Source organism: Pan paniscus, chromosome 1 (genome assembly GCF_029289425.2).
Source record: "Pan paniscus chromosome 1, NHGRI_mPanPan1-v2.0_pri, whole genome shotgun sequence".
In the NCBI taxonomy this organism is placed as follows: domain Eukaryota; kingdom Metazoa; phylum Chordata; class Mammalia; order Primates; family Hominidae; genus Pan; species Pan paniscus.
The window spans coordinates 43,623,265-43,640,601 of NC_073249.2; the positions used below are offsets into that span (position 1 = coordinate 43,623,265).

General features: G+C 40.4%; 1 protein-coding gene and 1 non-coding gene across 3 annotated transcripts in view; both read left to right on the plus strand.

The window, feature by feature from the left end:
* The window catches only part of NUCKS1 (nuclear casein kinase and cyclin dependent kinase substrate 1), a 37,188-nt gene that overhangs the window by 4,081 nt on the left and 15,770 nt on the right, over positions 1-17,337 (plus strand). For both annotated transcript variants that reach the window (XM_003822940.5, XM_008976547.4), the window contains exon 2: positions 16,696-16,745. In XM_003822940.5, coding sequence (XP_003822988.1) covers positions 16,696-16,745 — 50 coding nt within the window. The remainder of the gene's footprint in view (positions 1-16,695; positions 16,746-17,337) is intronic.
* Positions 14,960-15,091, plus strand: LOC112438424 (small nucleolar RNA SNORA72). The gene has a single exon (XR_003026846.1). It is a non-coding gene; the product is annotated as a small nucleolar RNA SNORA72 (small nucleolar RNA).

The following is a 17,337-nucleotide window of genomic DNA, read 5'->3' on the forward strand; positions in this document are numbered from 1 at the left end:
TATTTATTTGAGATGGGATTTCCCTCTTGTTGCCCAGGCGGGAGTGCAATGGTGCAATCGCACTGCAACCTCCACCTCCTGGGTTCAAGTGATTCTCCTGCCTCAGCCTCAGAGTAGCTGGGATTACAGGTGCCCACTACCACACCCAGCTAACTTTTGTATTTTTAGTAGAGACAGGGTTTCACCATGTTGGCCAGGCTGGTCTCGAGCTCCTGACCTCAGGCAATCCACCCGCCTCAGCCTCCCAAAGTGCTGGGATTACAGGCGTGAGCTACCGCGCCCAGCTGGAAAGTTACTTTGATAAGAAAAGTATTCACTTTTGCTCAACATACATGTAATTAATTACCTGAAAATTACAGTGTTTAAATTTTTCATTTTAAATGTTTAAAATGTTTTCATTTTCAACAAACATTGAGAAAAAATGCAGTCAGGAACTGTGCTAGAGGTTTTCACTTTGTTTTATCCTTATTACAACCCTGTAACAAGTATTTATCACCATGTAACATGACAAAACAAGCTTAAAGAATATGTTACAGTTACAGAGCTATGATAGCAGAGCTAAGGTTTGAGCTCAGATCTGAATACAAAACTAGCATTTTTTTCCATGGTACTAATCTTTCTTGCCTAGTATTCAGTGTGAAGATGGTCACGTTTTTATAATATCTCCTCAATGGTGAATACATTCCATATACCTTGATTTTTAGCTCTCTGTTTAAAACATTTTAGGAAAAACAGCCAAAATGTTTAACTTAGCATTTTTGCTCAACTCAATATTTAAAATAATTTTCAGAGATACTTTTTTTCTTTTTTTTTTTTTTTGGAGACAGGGTCTCACTGTCACCCAGGCGGGAGTGCACTGGTGCGATCACAGGCTCACTGCATCCTCAACCTTTCAGGCTCAGGTGATCCTCCCACCTCAGCCTTTCAGGTAGCTGGGACTATAGGTGTGGCCCACCACGCCTGGCTAATTTTTTGTAGACAGGGTTTCACCATGTTGCCCAGGCTGAGAGAGAGAGTTAAAAGTACTAAATTTAAAAAATAAGCTAGAAAGAACTTAAGTCCCGTTCCTTCAGTTTACCAGTGATGACTTTGAACCCAAGGAGTTAGTGTAGAGATAATATCAAGGCTGGATTTAGACTGCATAAATCTTAGTCATTCTCCTTTTTACTATTTGTATATACAGTATTTGATTTTACAGAGAGTGTATTAGAAGTCCACATTCCTAGTTTGAAAACATTGGGGCCATATGTGGTTTAAAATTTTTGAAAAATGTGGAATTCCCAAAAGGTAACAGGATGCATGTACTGTATAGTAATGTTCCATCACTAGTTTAGGGTAGTACTCCTGTAAACAATCACATTAATATCTCGTGAGGGCCAGGCGCGGTGGCTCATGCCTGTAATCCCAGCACTTTGGGAGGCTGAGGCGGGCAGATCACCTAAGGTCGGGAGTTCGAGACCAGCCTGACCAACATGGAGAAACCCCGTCTCTACTAAAAATACAAAATGAGCCAGGCGTGGTGGCGCATGCCTATAATCTCAGCTACTTAGGAGGCTGAGACAGGAGAATCGCTTGAACCCAGGAGGCGGAGGTTGCAGTGAGCCGAGACCGCGCCATTGCACTGGAGCCTGGGCGACAAGGGCGAAACTCTGTCTCAAAAACAAAAACAAAAACAAAAAAAAAAAGAACTTAGGAATTTTCACACTGAGATATGAAAGGCCTCACATTTAGGTCATCATATTTTGCCACCATGTAAGTTATGAAAATAATTTTCAGAACTTTTTGGATTTCTAAATTGTGGGTTGGTGGATTGAGGACATTTAACAGCATGAGCTGAAAAAAAATCACTTCCTCACTTAGTAGAATTAGCAGTTACTGAGCAACTCTTAGATGCCAAATAATTCCACCAGGTACTTTATACATATTTCGAAATCATGCACAACTCTTCAAGGCATATGTTATCCTCATTTCATATGTTAGGCCTGAGGTTAGGATAAAAAAAGTAACTACACAGTTCACCTAACTATTAAGAGATGAAGCAGGAATTTGAATCCTACTGTGAACAACCCAAAGCCAGTTCGTGATCTTTTCAATGTGACATTGTCACAGGGTACACTTCACATTTTGTCTTCTTTGGAGCAAGTTACAGTTCATAATAGAACTTTTGTGGGGAGGCCTAATTTTCTAGGGAGGAAGAGGAGAAAATGTGAAGAGATTAAGGGGAGATACACCTGACAGGAGGAAAAACCAGTGGAGTATTTAGTGTGAGCCTTTGCCGAGAAAATGTTAGATGGCATTGTTTTAAGTTTATACGTTTCAAAATATGAGGGCGTTTCCCCTTGACTAGGTGATTCCAAAGCCACCTAAAGGACAAAAAGGGAATGAGGGGCTCGTTTTACATAAAAATATGGATGCAAAAATGCTAAACAGACAATTAGCTAACTGAAACCAATGAGTACACTAACTCACTGTCATCAGTAGGCTCTTGGAAACTTCTAACTTTAAGCAAAATGATATACAGTAAGGAGGTTTTTTAATAATGTTGTGTTACAAGGTTGATGAGAAAGGTCTACTGCAACATTTAGCTTAAGGCCCCACTTTCCAAGAGCCTATCAGTGACGTTAAGTGAGAACTGTATTAAAAATATATGTGATCAAGTAGGGTTTGTCCCAAGAACAAAACAATCTTTCTGTGAGTCAACGTATTAAAAGACTAAAGGAAAAACCATTGCATTTGAAAAAGGTTTAACGCCTATTGTAAAACTTAATGCATTAAAATTAGAAGGAAATGATTAACTTGACTGAGGTTACAAATAGGATAAGTGGTTGAGTTTTTAGTGTTTTAAGTCGATTAGTGATTAATTATTGGGGAGAGATAATCCTGGCACAACAAAAGAAGCCCTGGGTATCAGGAAACGGATTTCAGCCTCTTCTGGGTTTATATAGTGGAGATGTTGAACTCCATTGGAGTAATAGTACCTTGCAGTCACAAAGCATTTTACAATTTTCAAAACTTTTTCTCACTGGCTTCCTCCAGCCCAAAAAACACCGTTGGTTGAGAAAGAAAGCTAATTTCGAATAAAGGTTTTTGCTTTTTGGGGTTTTTTTGGCCTGTTTTTCCCCAAAAATGTAACAGTCACCATACTGTGTAACTCTGGGATACTGCGCCTACGCATTCTACATGAAGGTTGTCCCTCTAGAGTTGTATGACTTACAGTCTGCATGGCCAAATGGGTTACTTTGCAAACTTTGAACTTAAAAAGTATTGAGCATGCTGAAAAGTGTTAAATTTGCATTTTTAAAACAATTCCTAGCTGTAAAAGGAATGTGACCATATTACTCTAAATTCAGAAGTAGCTTTTTGGATTGTTGAGACTGGAGACTGCACCTAGGAGACTCACATGTTGTGGACAATAGGAGGAAACCTTTTATTTATTTATTTATTTATTTATTTATTTATTTATTTTTAATTTAAATTTTTTTTTTTTTTGAGACGGAGTCTCGCTCTGTCGTCCAGGCTGGAATGCAGTGGTGCGATCTCGGCTCACTGCAAGCTCCGCCTCCCGGGTTCACGCCATTCTCCTGCCTCAGCCTCCCGAGTAGCTGGGACTACAGGCGCCCGCCACCACGCCCGGCTAATTTTTTAGTATTTTTAGTAGAGACGGGGTTTCACCGTGTTGGCCAGGATGGTCTCGATCCCCTGACCTTGTGATCCGCCCACCTCGGCCTCCCAAAGTGCTGGGATTACAGGCGTGAGCCACAGCGTCCGGCCCCAGGAGGAAACCTTTTATTTTTTAGCACAAGACCACTTCGATCAAACTGGGCGCCCCTTTATTTTGTTGGGAAAAAAATTATTGCTGTCTAGATTCTAGGAAGTGAAACTAATCGTTATACAGTTATATTGCCATGTTTTAAAATAACTACTATTTAAATGGTCTTAATTATAGGTCTTTGAAACACTTTAGATGAAGAGATCACAGGCTGCTTAAGAGTGTTTCAACTAGGTATTGCAGTTTTCAGGTGCTTCTTAGGTGTTACTATTATTTGAATTGTGTATCTGTTCAGTTCTGTGCTAAGCAAGGCGATCTTCAGGGAGATTTCCTTTCCAGCTACCTTTGGTTGGAGTGTTCTAGGTCACAATAAAATGACTTAGAAAATGAACTACTCAAGAAACTAAATATTAGCTCCACTGAAAGAGTAAAAGTCCATGCTGCTATCTCTTACACTGGGATAACATACAGCTGCTTGTCTTCCAAGGACTTGCTGCAGCTCTAGAGATTCTTAACAACCCCTCTTCCTTGAGTGACTACTGCTGTCTTACAGAGAAACTTGGTTCTGTAAAATCAGAGACTATCAGAAACTTTACTGTTTGGAATTCTGTGAGTAAAAATGAACGTCACACTTTTGTCAGGAAGATCTAAGTCATTTTGACACAGAGAACTAGCTTTGATTTACAACTTCAGAGCTTTGGATAAGGGGTTGTTAAACACAAAATTCTGCATCTACCCTAACTTCTTTCCCAGGAAATAGGACCCTAGTTCCACTCTGCAGTCCAGACCTGATATTGATCCCTTTAACACAGTTGTGTGCTTATAGTCTATCAAGATACTGCTTCATTTATCTTAGTTCTACCCTTCTCCAAAATTCTGTAATTTTTTCTGTTACATGAGATGCTTCACACTTCTCTGATGTGCTTGTCCTTCATTGTATTCAGTCAATAAACCTAAATTTGTCAGGCTACAGGTTTGTCCCTAGCGATTGAGTTACACAGTTTGGAAGACACCACCGAGGTTTCCAAGACCAAGGGACTCTACTCAGTAATTTCGCATCTGAGACCCCTTCAGTCTCACACATTGGAGGTTTCTCTGTCCCCAGTTGCATAGGTTTTACACTAAACTTCCACTGGGAAAAATCTAACCTAGCTGACTTTATTTATCAAATACTTTATCTTATGCTCATTGAAATTTGTATGTGACTTTTTCTTTTTTTCTTTTCTTTTTTTTTTTTTTGAGACAGTCTCGCTCTGTCGCCCAGGCTGGAGTGCAGTGGCGCGATCTCGGCTCACTGCAAGCTCCGCCTCCCGAGTTCACGCCATTCTCCTGCCTCAGCCTCCCGAGGAGTAGCTGGGACTACAGGCGCCCGCCACCACGCCCGGCTAATTTTTTGTATTTTTAGTAGAGACGGGGTTTCACTGTGTTAGCCAGGATGGTCTGGATCTCCTGACCTCAAGTGATCCGCCCGCCTCGGCCTCCCGAGGCAGGATTACAGGCGTGAGCCACCGCGCCTGGCCGTGTGTGACTTTAAAAGAAAACATTTTCCTATATGGTGAAACTGAACATGGTAAGTTGTGAAATAAAGTAACTTGAGTCCTGGGAATAAGGAGTGCCTTATAAGAGTTAATACTTGTTCATGGGGCTAAACCATTAACAAGTTGGTAATATATTGGTTTTATATATATATATATACTTAGTAGGAGATTGTGATCTAGTAAATGTGTCTGGCTCAGTCATTCAGAACACCTTTACCCACCTCCGTTTTCTGCAGAAATTAGAAACATCCGATTTGAAAAAATTAGGAGCTCTTTTCTATAATGCTATTGGGGATTTTGGTTTTATTTTTGCTTCCTCATATCTTGTGGCTTTGTTGTGAATTTTATATTTATTTTATTTATTTTTTTGAGATGGGGTCTCAATCTGTCGCTCAGGCTGGAGTGCAGTGGCCTGATCTCATTGCAACATCAGCCTCCTGGGCTCAAGCGATCCTCCCACCTCAGTCTCCCAAGTATCTGAGACTACAGGCGCGCGCCACCACACCTGGCTAATTTTTTTTAGAAGAGACAGGTTATTGCCGTGTGGTTCAGGCTGGTCTTGAACTCCTGGGACTCAGGTAATCCTGCCATTCCGCCTCCCAGAGTGCTGGGATTACAGGCGTGAGCTACCACAACCAAGAGGGAATTTGATATTTTAAATTGTAAATAGGATGGGCCAGGTGTGGTGGTTTACGCCTGTAATCCCAGCACTTTGGGAGGCCGAGGTGGGTGGATTGCTTGAGTCCTGGAGTTTGAGGGCAGCCTGGGCAGTTTGAGGGCAGTTTGAGTCCAACATGGTGAAACCCCTTCTCTACTAAACTTAAAAAAAAATTAGCCAGATGTGGTGGTGCACAACTGTAATCCCAGCTACTGGGGTGGCTGAGGCAGGAGAATCGCTGGAACCTGGGAGGCAGAGGTTGCAGTGAGCCATCATCATGCCACTGTACTCCAGCCTGGACAACAGAGGGAGACACTGTCTCTCAAAAAAAAAAAAAAAAAAAAAAAACCTAAAGTAAATAGCAGGATGATGTAAAATACAGTGAAAACAATGTATTTTAGGCAAAAGGAACTTGAAGGTCAAGATAAGTGAAGCTACTGTAAGAAATTACCTGGAGCTGGCCACACAGTGGCTCACACCTATAATCCCAACACTTTGGGAGGCCGAGGAGGGCAGATCGCTTGAGTCAAGGAATTTGAGACCAGCCTGAGCAATAGGGAGACCTCATCTCTACAAAAAATAAACAAAATCAGCCAGACATGGTGTTGCACAACTGTAGTCCCAGCTACTTAAGAGGCTGAGGCAGAAGATTGCTTGAGCCCAGGAGTTTGAGACTAACCTGGGCAATATGCTGAAACCCCATCTTTACAAAAAAATTAGCCAGTGCCTGTAGTCCCAGCTACTGGGGTAGGGGCTGAGGTAGGAAGATCGCTTGAGCCCAGGAGGTCCCCATTGCTGTTAGGTGTCATTGTGCCATGGCACTCCAGCCTGGGCAGCAGAGTGAGACCCTGTCTCAAAAAAAGAAAAAAAAATTTTGAGTTGTGTTCAGGCATTCTGCCCTCAATATTTTTATGTGTTGAGAAAATCTTGCATGTGAGATTTCTTAATCATCTTTGAGGCAGGAAGAGTGGAAAGAGGTAAATCTTCCAAATTTTAAAGGGAAGGCAGCAGTACTTGGTGTGCAGCAACTTTAATTGCATCAGTTCTTTGGAAGAGTTATATTTGTAAAGACTTAGGAAAGGAAGGTTTGAGAAGCTGCATCAACAGTGGCATGTGTGGATTATAGGGTTGGAAGGACTTGGGTTGGAAAATGGTTTTTACCACTTAATGGCTTGCAATAAAGTTACTTGGCCTTTTGAGCATAGTTTCCTCAGTTAATTAGCTCCTCTTGTGACATTAGGGTGAGAATTAAATGAGAATTTAGGCAAAGTAACTAGAACATATCAAATATCTGAAGTAACTGCTGTTACAATTATTACTAAAAGTCGCCGTGGATTCACACACACAAAAAATGTCATATAGGTCAGGAGTCTTCATAATGTTTGCTTTTGGAGGTGTCTTAAACATTTGATTTAAATTTTATGTAGTTATTCATTTGAGACAGGTTCTCCCTCTCTCACCCAGGCCAGAGTGCAGTGTGGTGATCTCGACTCACACTGCAACCTCCGCCTCCCAGGCTCAAGCTATTCTCCCACCTCAGCCCCTGGAGTGGCTGGGACTTCACAGGCGCATGCCACCACACCCAGCTAATTTATTTTTATTTATTTATTTTTGTAGAGATGGAATTTCTCCATGATGCCTAGGCTGATCTTGAATTTATGGGCTGAAGCCATCCGCCCACCTCGGCCTCCCACAGTGCTGGGATTACAGGTGTGGGCCACCACACCTGGCTCAAATTTTAGTATATGTGCTGCCAAAGCAAGCACGCCTGGCTCAAATTTTTAAGTATAATTTTGGGCCAGGCGTAGTGGTTCCCGCCTGTAATCTCAGCATGGTGGGAGGATTGCATGAGCCCAGGAGTTGGTGACCAGCCTGGGCAACCTGTCTACAAAAAAAAAAAATTAGCTGGGCATGGTAGTGTCCACCTCTAGTCCTGGGTGCTCTGGAGGCTACAGTGAGCCACTGCAGTCCAGCCTGGGTGACAGAGTAAAAACCTGTCTTTTAAAAATAAATAGGCTGGGCATGGTGGCTCATGCCTGTAATCCTAGCACTTTGGGAGGCCGAGGCGGGCAGATCACTTGAGGTCAGCAGTTTGAAACCAGCCTGGCCAACATGATGGAACCCTGTCTCTACTAAAAATACAAAAAAAGTAGCCGGGCATGGTGGTGGGTACCTGTAATCTCAGCTACTGGGGAGGCTGAGGCAGGAGAATTGCTTGAACCCGGGAGGTGGAGGTTGCAGTGAGCCGAGATCACGCCACTGCACTCCAGCCTGGGAAACAAAGCGAGACTCCGTCTCAAAAAATAAATAAAAGATAAAAATAGATAAATATAATTTTGGAGGTAAAGTTTAGCAGTTTAATGTGGAACTTTCAAAGCTTTTCACATTAAAATTCATTTTGAATGTTTATTGGGGTGGTAATACTGATAATATCCAACTGATAATTACCAGTAAATCTTTAGAAAACCTATTTTGACAACACAGGTTGGACAATTCTGTAATGAGATAATTTTTAAAATACGATACTATAAGACAAATGTATACTTTTAAAATACTTTTGATTAGCTGTGTTTAATTTTATGATTCCTGGGAAGATTTTATTTGAACAAAAAGTGTTTACTGCTAAAAAGTTTAACTGTCACTGATTTAAATGAACTAATTTCCTTTTTTAAAAATTTATTAGAGCAAAAGAATTCTGTGAAAATACCAAGGTTTTATTTCAACAAGGATTTTGACAGCTTCACATAGGTCCTTGTAAGATGGAGAAATACAGGCAGAATGATAGCTCAGTGTGAGGGACTTTGCCTGAGCAGCCTTACCCGTAGAGGGCTGACAAATAAATAGATTGTTACCCTGGAAGACTGTTTCCACTGTTGCCTGAAAGGATTCTGTTCTTGGCATATCTTCTAATTAATGATATAGATGAGGACACTGATGGTGTGCTGATTAAATTTGCAGATGTTAAGAAGTTGGGGAAGATAAATAATATGCTGAAATGGCAGGATCAGGATACCAAACGGTCTTAGATTATGGAAAAGGAGGTTTTAGTCATTGGAATTACAATATATAGTCCACTGAATGATGGAACAGTCCAAAAGGGAACTGAAATCTTGGATTGCATTGAAGTATAGAGTAGAATAGGAAGAGGAGGGTCATAATCCTGATTTGCTCCCCATTCCCCATCTTTTTATAACCATATTATGTTTCATCCTGGGTGGTGCTTTAGTATTTACTAAATCCGAGGTGGTATGGAGGAAAGCAGCTAGAGCATGAAGCGAGTACTTGAAATATGAGGAAGTGTTAAAAAGGAGCCCTAGTATTTAACTTCAGAGAAAAAGTGGGAATAGTCATATAAATTTAAGGAATGCTCTGAAGAGGAGGGGTTAGATTTAGACCATGCTAATCCCAGGAGGTGGAACTAGATAGAACCAGTGAGTGGACACTAGAGGCAGATTCATCTCCTTGTAAAGAACTATTTAATTATTGGAATTTTTTTTTTTTTTTTAGAAGGAGTTTTGCTCTGTCACCCAGGCTGGAGTGCAGTGGCGTGATCTCGGCTCACTGCAAACTCCGTCCCCCGAGTTCAAGCTATTCTTCTGCCTCAGCCTCCCAAGTACCTGGGATTACAGGCGCCTACAACCACGCCGGGCTAATTTTTTATTTTTTTTTTCTAGTAGCGATGGAGTTTCGCCATGTTGGCCAGGCTGGTCTTGAACTCCCAACCTCAGGTGATCCACTGCCTCGGCCTCTCAAAGTGCTGGGATTACAGGGGTGAGCCCCCACACCTGGCAATTACTGGAATTTTCTTAGCATAGGCTGCCTTGGAGATCATGAGAAGTTCTCAGTCATTCTCTTCTAGGGATATTTGTTAACAGGATACAAGCTAAAGGTTGAATTAGATTGTCTAGGGTCCAGTAGCTCTACTACATATAATACTCTCAGCACCACCATATCTCCCACCCCCACGACCATCAGACTTTGATAGGCTTTATGAATGCTTTAAACTTAAAAAATGATTTAAAAATTTTTGGTCTAAATGGTAACCTGAACTTTGCCATAAAGTCAGAAATAAAAACAGGGAGGGCTGGATGTGGTGGCTCATGCTTGTAATCCTAGCACTTTGAGAGGCCAAGAAGGAAGGATCACTTGATGCCAGGAGTTCAAAACCAGCCTGGGAAACAGCAAGACTTGGTCTCTACAATAAAAAATTTTTAATTTACTGGCTGTTGTGACACACACCTGTAATCTCAACTCCCCAGGAGGCTGAGTTGGGAGAATTGCTTGAGTCCAGGAGTTTGAGGCTATAGTGAGCTATGGTCACACCACTGCACTTCATGCACTCCAACCTGGATGACAGAGCAGACCCTGTCTCCAAAAAAAAAAAGTTATTTTGGTATTACATTTTAGTGAAATGAACAAGAAAACAAAGACAATCTTTGTGAATGATACTAGAACCAATACTTTTAAGACTTACATATTTTTCAACAAAGTGACTTAATCATCATATCCAAATAAGAGTTAGTTATGTGTTCAAAATTACAGTGGTATTCTGGGTGGAACAAGTTAATATTTATAAGTAATAATAGCTGTTATTGATATTTATATACCTTGCACAAATGTTCTGAAATGTTCTCAACACTCTTGTTATTCCTGTAACAGGTATTGTTGTTCCTGTTTTACAGATGATGAGACTGAAGTTCAGTCAGGGGAAGTAACTTGCTTGAGGATATACAACTAGTAAGAGTCAGGATGTAAATTCAAGAATCTGTGTTTTTAACCTCTCTGCTATATTGAAATTTTATGCTGTCCTCCAGTTCTAGTTATTGATACTCATTTTACATTGAAGAGTTAGTTTAGCTTTGGCATTTAACTATCATGTGTCACATAGCACCAGGGATACATTCTGAGAACTGCATTTTTAGGTGATTTGCATGTATTTCCACAAAACCAGATGGTATAGTCTCCTGCACACCTAGGCTGTATGGTATAGCCTATTGCTCCTAGACTACAAACATGTATAGCATGTTACTGTACTGAATACTGTAGGCAATTGTAACACAATGGTAGGTATTTATATATCTAAACATAGAAAAAGTACAGTAAAAATATGGTATAATACTCTTGTGAGACCATTGTCATGTATGCAGTTCACCATAATGTCATGCAGCACATGATTGTATTTTGAAGAAATTAGAATGTTTCTTTGTTTTCACCTAGGAATAGAACCTCTCATGCCCTGGGACTTAAATGAAATTCTTAAATGCTGGATTTCTGTCCTATCATCTCATTAGGAACAAATTCATCAAAAATGTATTTCAACCCCAGACAAAGCAAGCCTCTAAATGGTGGAAATAGTATGTTATTTATATTATTTTGAATAAGCATCTTTAGGAGGCAGGACATTGTTTGGGAAATGAACTTTTTTATTTTTTTTTTGAGATGGAGTCTTGCTCTATCACCCAGGCTGGAATGCAGTGGCACAATCTTGGCCCACTGTAACCTCCACCTTCCGGGTTCAAGCGATTCTTGTGCCTCAGCCTCCCGAGTAGCTGGGATTACAGGCGACCGCCACCACACCTGGCTAATTTTTTGTATTTTTAGTAGAGATGGGGTTTCACCATGTTGGCCAGGCTGGTCTTGAACTCCTGACTTCAGGTGATCCACCCGCCTTGGCCTCCCAAAGTGCTGGAATTACAGGCGTGAGCCACCAAGCCCGGCCTGAACCAAATTATTATGAGTCATTATGAGTCATCATGAATGGCCCTTGTTATCACAGATCTTTTATTTATTTAAGTTATTTTATCTTTTCCCTCTTTAGCATTTATGGATGACTATATTTGTTTCTGACTGGTTGCCCTTAATAAGGCAGAATTGCTTCTATATTCATATTTTGCTTTACACTGATTTTATGGTATTTGTGATAAATGGCATTATATGAGATAATTCTGGCTGTTTTCAGATCATTGAAAGTTAAAATATTTCGTATTTCAATGGAAGGGATAGTCTTTCAATTTAATTTTAAAATTTAATTGTTTATATAATGCCAATATAGTCTGCATGGCATTTCTGTAGTTCTGTTTGTTGAAAAGTAGGATAGAAAAAAATGTGCTAAATAAAAAGTATCCTTTTTAGTGTCTTAGGTTTAAAGTAACAAGTTACAGGCCAGCCCCGGTGGCTCACACCTGTAATCCCAGCATTTTGGGAGATTAAGGTGAGAGGATTGCTTGAGGCCAGGAGTTTGAGACCAGCATGGGAAACATAGAAAGGCCCCGTCTCTACAAAAAAAAATTGTTTTTAATTAGCCAGGCATGGTGGCTGTGTGCCTTTCTGTAGTTCCAGAAGCTAAGGTGGGAGGATCACTTGAGCTCAGGAGTTGGAGGCTGCAGTGAGCTATGACTGTGCCACTGCACTCCAGCCTGGGTGACAGAACAAGACCCTGTCTCAATTGTTGGATGGATGGATGGATGGATGGACGTACAGATGGAAGATAGGTAGGTAGGTCTGTCTAGATAGATACAGATAGATATACAGGGAAGGAGGAGGAGATTAAGTTTTCTTCTGTTGTGGAGGGCAGTTAATTTTTAATGACAAATGCCATGAAAAACAGTATTGTGATCATAATGCAATATATGATCATTTGCAATGACCATTTTCTATATTATATTTTAATATAATGCCTGCCATTTATGTTATTTATTAAATATTTTATTTATTATTTAATTTATTATTTAAACATTTAATTTTATAGAATATCTTTTAGATCTGTCAAGCAATTTAGGTTATCAGTTCCAACAGAGGAAGAACTAAGGCCCAGAGAAATTACATGATTTTCTTGACATTCTAGAACCAGAACCCAGGATTCCTAGTACAAAGAGTCCATACTAATACCTTTCTTGAGTGTTTCTAGTGATAGAGTAAGGAAGTAGCCATTGTTAGCAGACAGTTAAAGCTCTTTATGTTGAACCTACACTTAATGTGATTGCTAAAGCTAAGCTGTACCTCTACTACTCCTTTCACATCAAAGCCCTAAAGTAGCTAACATGTTTTCCCATTTTACAAGTTAAATATTCTCAATTTATTCATTTGTTCTTCATATGGTACACCGTTTACCATTCTGGTTGTCCATCCTTATGTAGTTTCATAGGATATATCCATTGCTATGTTGTACCCAGAAACTGGGTAATAATATGTTAGTTGCCACCCCACAAGCATGGGATAAGCTAGAATTATACCTACAAGTTCGGAACCTGTATTTTAATTATTAGAGGATAAGATGTAAGAGTTCCTCTTCTAGATACCTTTCTTCCCCTGGTTCTGTGACCCATTTTTTTTTATCCTAAATAATACAGAAAATGGTCGTGTTTGCATTATGATCATCATACTATTTTTCATGGCATTTGTCATTAAAAATCACTGTTTTGCCAGAACATGGCAGGCATTTCCATATTAGCCCAAAAATATTAGATTTTTTTCATAGTCATATTTTTAAGAAAGAAAATATATTGTAATAAAATATGCTTAACATAAAATTTACCATCTTAACTTTTTTTTTTTTTTTTTTTTTGAGACAGAGTCTTGCTCTGTTGCCAGGCTGGAGTGCAGTGGTGCGATCCCTGCTCACTGCAACCTCTGTTTCCCAGGTTCAAGCAATTCTCCTGCATCAGTCTCCCAAGTAGCTGGCACTACAGGCACGCACCACCACGCCCAGCTAATTTTTGTATTTTTACTAGAGACGGGTTTTCACCATGTTGGCCAGGATGGTCTCGATCTTTTGACCTCATGATCCGCCCACCTTGGCCTCCCAAAGTGCTGGGATTATAGGCATGAGCCACTGCGCCCGGCCCATGTTAACCATTTTTAAGTGTATTGTTCAGTATTGTTAAGTACTTGACATTGTTGTAAAGAACTCTTAATCTTGCAAAACTGAAAGTAAACCCACTAAACAACAGCTCCTCATCCCCACTCTTCCAGCCTCTGGCAACCACCACTCTACTTTCTGTCTCTCTGAATTCATCTACTCTAGGTCCCTCATGTACATGGAATTAATAGTCATATTTAAAGTTAGCTTTCCTAATAATATGGTATCTTTGGTAATATAAACTCAGCTTCTTACAATAAAATATATAGTTGGAGTATATTTTATAGTTTTGATAAACTAAAGAAAAACAGAAGGTTGAACTCCTTAAGAGCCTTGTTTTTTCTCTTTCTAATGCTGAGTATGTAACTATATATTCCTCTACATATAAGCCCAAGCCTTTTTTTCCAGAATTCACCTCCATCCATACCATCTCCACATACTATACTAGAAGGTGGACCAGTGTTTGCAGTCTGACCATCCTGTCTTTGAATTTAAATGGTGTCTTAATCTATACAGCCAAGAATATCCCTCTGCTCAGGTTTAAGTATAGGTGGTAACGTATATTTATCTTAATTTTTTTTTTTTTTTTTTTTTTGAGACGGAGTCTCTCTCTTTCGCCCAGGCTGGAGTGCAGTGGCGTGATGTTGGCTCACTCACTGCGAGCTCCGCCTCCCGGGTTCAAGCCATTCTCCTGCCTCAGCCTCCCGAGTAGCTGGGACTACAGGCGCCCGCCACCACACCCAGCTAATTTTTTAGTATTTTTAGTGGAGACCGGGTTTCACCACATTGGCCAGGATGGTCTCAATCTCCTGACCTCGTGATCTGCCCGCCTCGGCCTCCCAAAGTGGTGAAATTACAGGAGTGAGCCACCGCGCCTGGCCTATTTCTCTTAATTTTTTAAGTTCACTTGATCGATTTAGGCCTACAGTAACAGTGCATTTTTTAATCTAAGGCTCTTTTGCCAGGTAGGCTGTTTGCGTACTAACATGGAAGCTTACATGTATATCTCTAGAGAAGAAGTATTAAACTTTTAGATTTAGAATGCAGAGTACAAAAATAGAAATGAAGATTTGTTTGAGATGTTAAAGATACGTTACTTGATAGGGAGTACTTAAAGTCATTTAGAGTCATAGATTCTGCAGATATTCTCACTGTTTTGATTTTGTAATAGTCAGGACAGGCTAACCATTCACTTTATTAAGACCATGCATATATCCCCAGAACTAGTTCTTTCCCGAGGTCTAGTTTTATAAATGTTGCTGATAAACCAGGTCTGTAAAATTGGAAAAGGAAAAAAAAGTTTAGAAACAAAAGAATAGAGTCAAATACATAGATGTACATAAATCTGTGAGGCTTTCATAGTTTTTTAAATAAAGCATCTTTTGACTGGACCAATTAATTTGTTTCCTTCCCCTTCTGTATAAAGCTTAACATTACCATAATTTTTGTGCATTATAATGTAACTGTACTATACCTAAAAATTGCTTTTGCCTTGAAAAGCTTAGTAATAACCTTGTTTATCAAGTATACGTATATGTGTGTGTAGCAGTAAGAGTAAAATATCATTTACAACGTTAGCTTATAAATATGGCATCTTTGTATATAATGAATATATAGGTACATGGTGATTTGGCTCATTTCGCTGTTTTATGTATATTTGTTTTGAGAGATGGGAGATTGTTTTGTAGAAAAGAATGGTATTTGAGACCGGGCGTGGTGGCTCACGCCTGTAATCCCAGCACTTTGGGAGGCCAAGACGGGCGGATCACGAGATCAGGGGAGACCAGCCTGGCCAACATGGTGAAACCCCGTCTCTACTAAAGATACAAATATTAGCCAGGCGTGGTGGCACACGCCTGTAATCTCAACTACTCAGGAAGCTGAAGGAGGAGAATCGCTTGAACTCGGGAGGCAGAGGTTGCAGTGAGCCAAGATCTCGCCATTGCACTCTAGCCTGGGCGACAGGGCAAGACTTCATCTCAAAAAAAGAAAAAGAGAGAGAAAAGAATGGTATTTGAATTATCACTGAGATGAGCAGTATGAGAATTGTAGCTTGACATACTTGTGGTTTATGCTATGCTTTCTTATAACAGAATGTTAAGTACTTAGGCTTAAGTGGGGGCCTTTAAAAAATAATTTTTGGCTGGGTGCAGTGGCTCGTGCCTGTAATCCCAGCACTTTGGGAGGCTGAGGCAGGATGACTACCTGAGCTCAGGAGTTTGAGACCAGCCTGGGCAACACTGGGAGACCCTGTCTCTACAAAAAATGAAAAAAATTTAGCCAGCATGCATCTGTAGTCCCAGCTACTCAGGAGGCTGAGGCAGGCGGATTACTTGGGCCCAGTAGGTCAAGGTTGCAGTGAGCCATGATTGTGTTACTGCTCTCCAGCCTAGGTGACAGAGTGACACCCTGTCTCAAAAAATTAATTAAATAATTTTCTTTTTTTTTCTTTTTTTCCTTTTTTTTTTTTTTGAGATTGAGTTTCACTTTTGTTGCCCAGGCTGGAGTGCAATAGAGCTATCTCGGCTCACCACAACCTCTGACCCCTGGGTTCAAGTGATTCTCCTGCCTCAGCTTCCGAAGTAGCAGGGATTACAGGCATACACCACCACGCTTGGCTAATTTTGTGTTTTTAGTAGAGACGAGGTTTCTCTATGTTGATCAGGCTGATCTCGAACTCCCAACCTCAGATGATCCACCAGCCTTGGCCTCCCAAAGTGCTGGGATTACAGGTGTGAGCCACCACGTCCAGCAATTAAATAATTTTCAAAGTGCTAGTTCAGTTCTGTTTATGAAAGAGAAATGTGTGTTCTGATGTCTTAGAAAAATCCTACAGTTTTATGATTTTAATTAGAGTCTCTTCTTTCTACAGAAATAGGAAGGTTGTTGATTACTCACAGTTTCAGGAATCTGATGATGCAGGTAAGTTTTGTGGTTTCAACAAATTTTAAGTTGGACTGACCAGTGGAGGTTACTAGCTTATATAGTTTTATTACGCTTTTGGAATAAGTTTTACTTTTTTATTTTTAGATCATTTACCAAAACCATGTCATGATCTGTGTCAACCAAAGCAAAAGTTGAACTTACATGGATTTTAACTTTTCCTTGGTAAATCATTGATAATAAACATTAAACAGCTTTTTTCTTACCTGGTTTTGGAGTCCAAAGTTTAAATGTCCAGTAATTCTGATATAGTGTTCATTACTTAAAATATCTCCTGCTGTCAGCCGGGCGCCATGGCTCATGCCTGTAATCCCAGCACTTTGGGAGGCCAAGGTGGGCGGACCACTTGAGGTCAGGAGTTCCAGACCATCCTGGCCAACATGGTGAAACCTCATCTCTGCTAAAAATACAAAAATTAGCCGGGAGTGGTGGCATGCACCTGTAATCCCAGCTACTCTGGAGGCTGAGGCAAGAGAATCGCTTGAACTCGGGAGGCGGAGATTGCAGTGAGCCGAGATGGCACCACTGCACTCCAGCCTGGGCAACAGAAAGACACCCTGTCTCAAAAAAA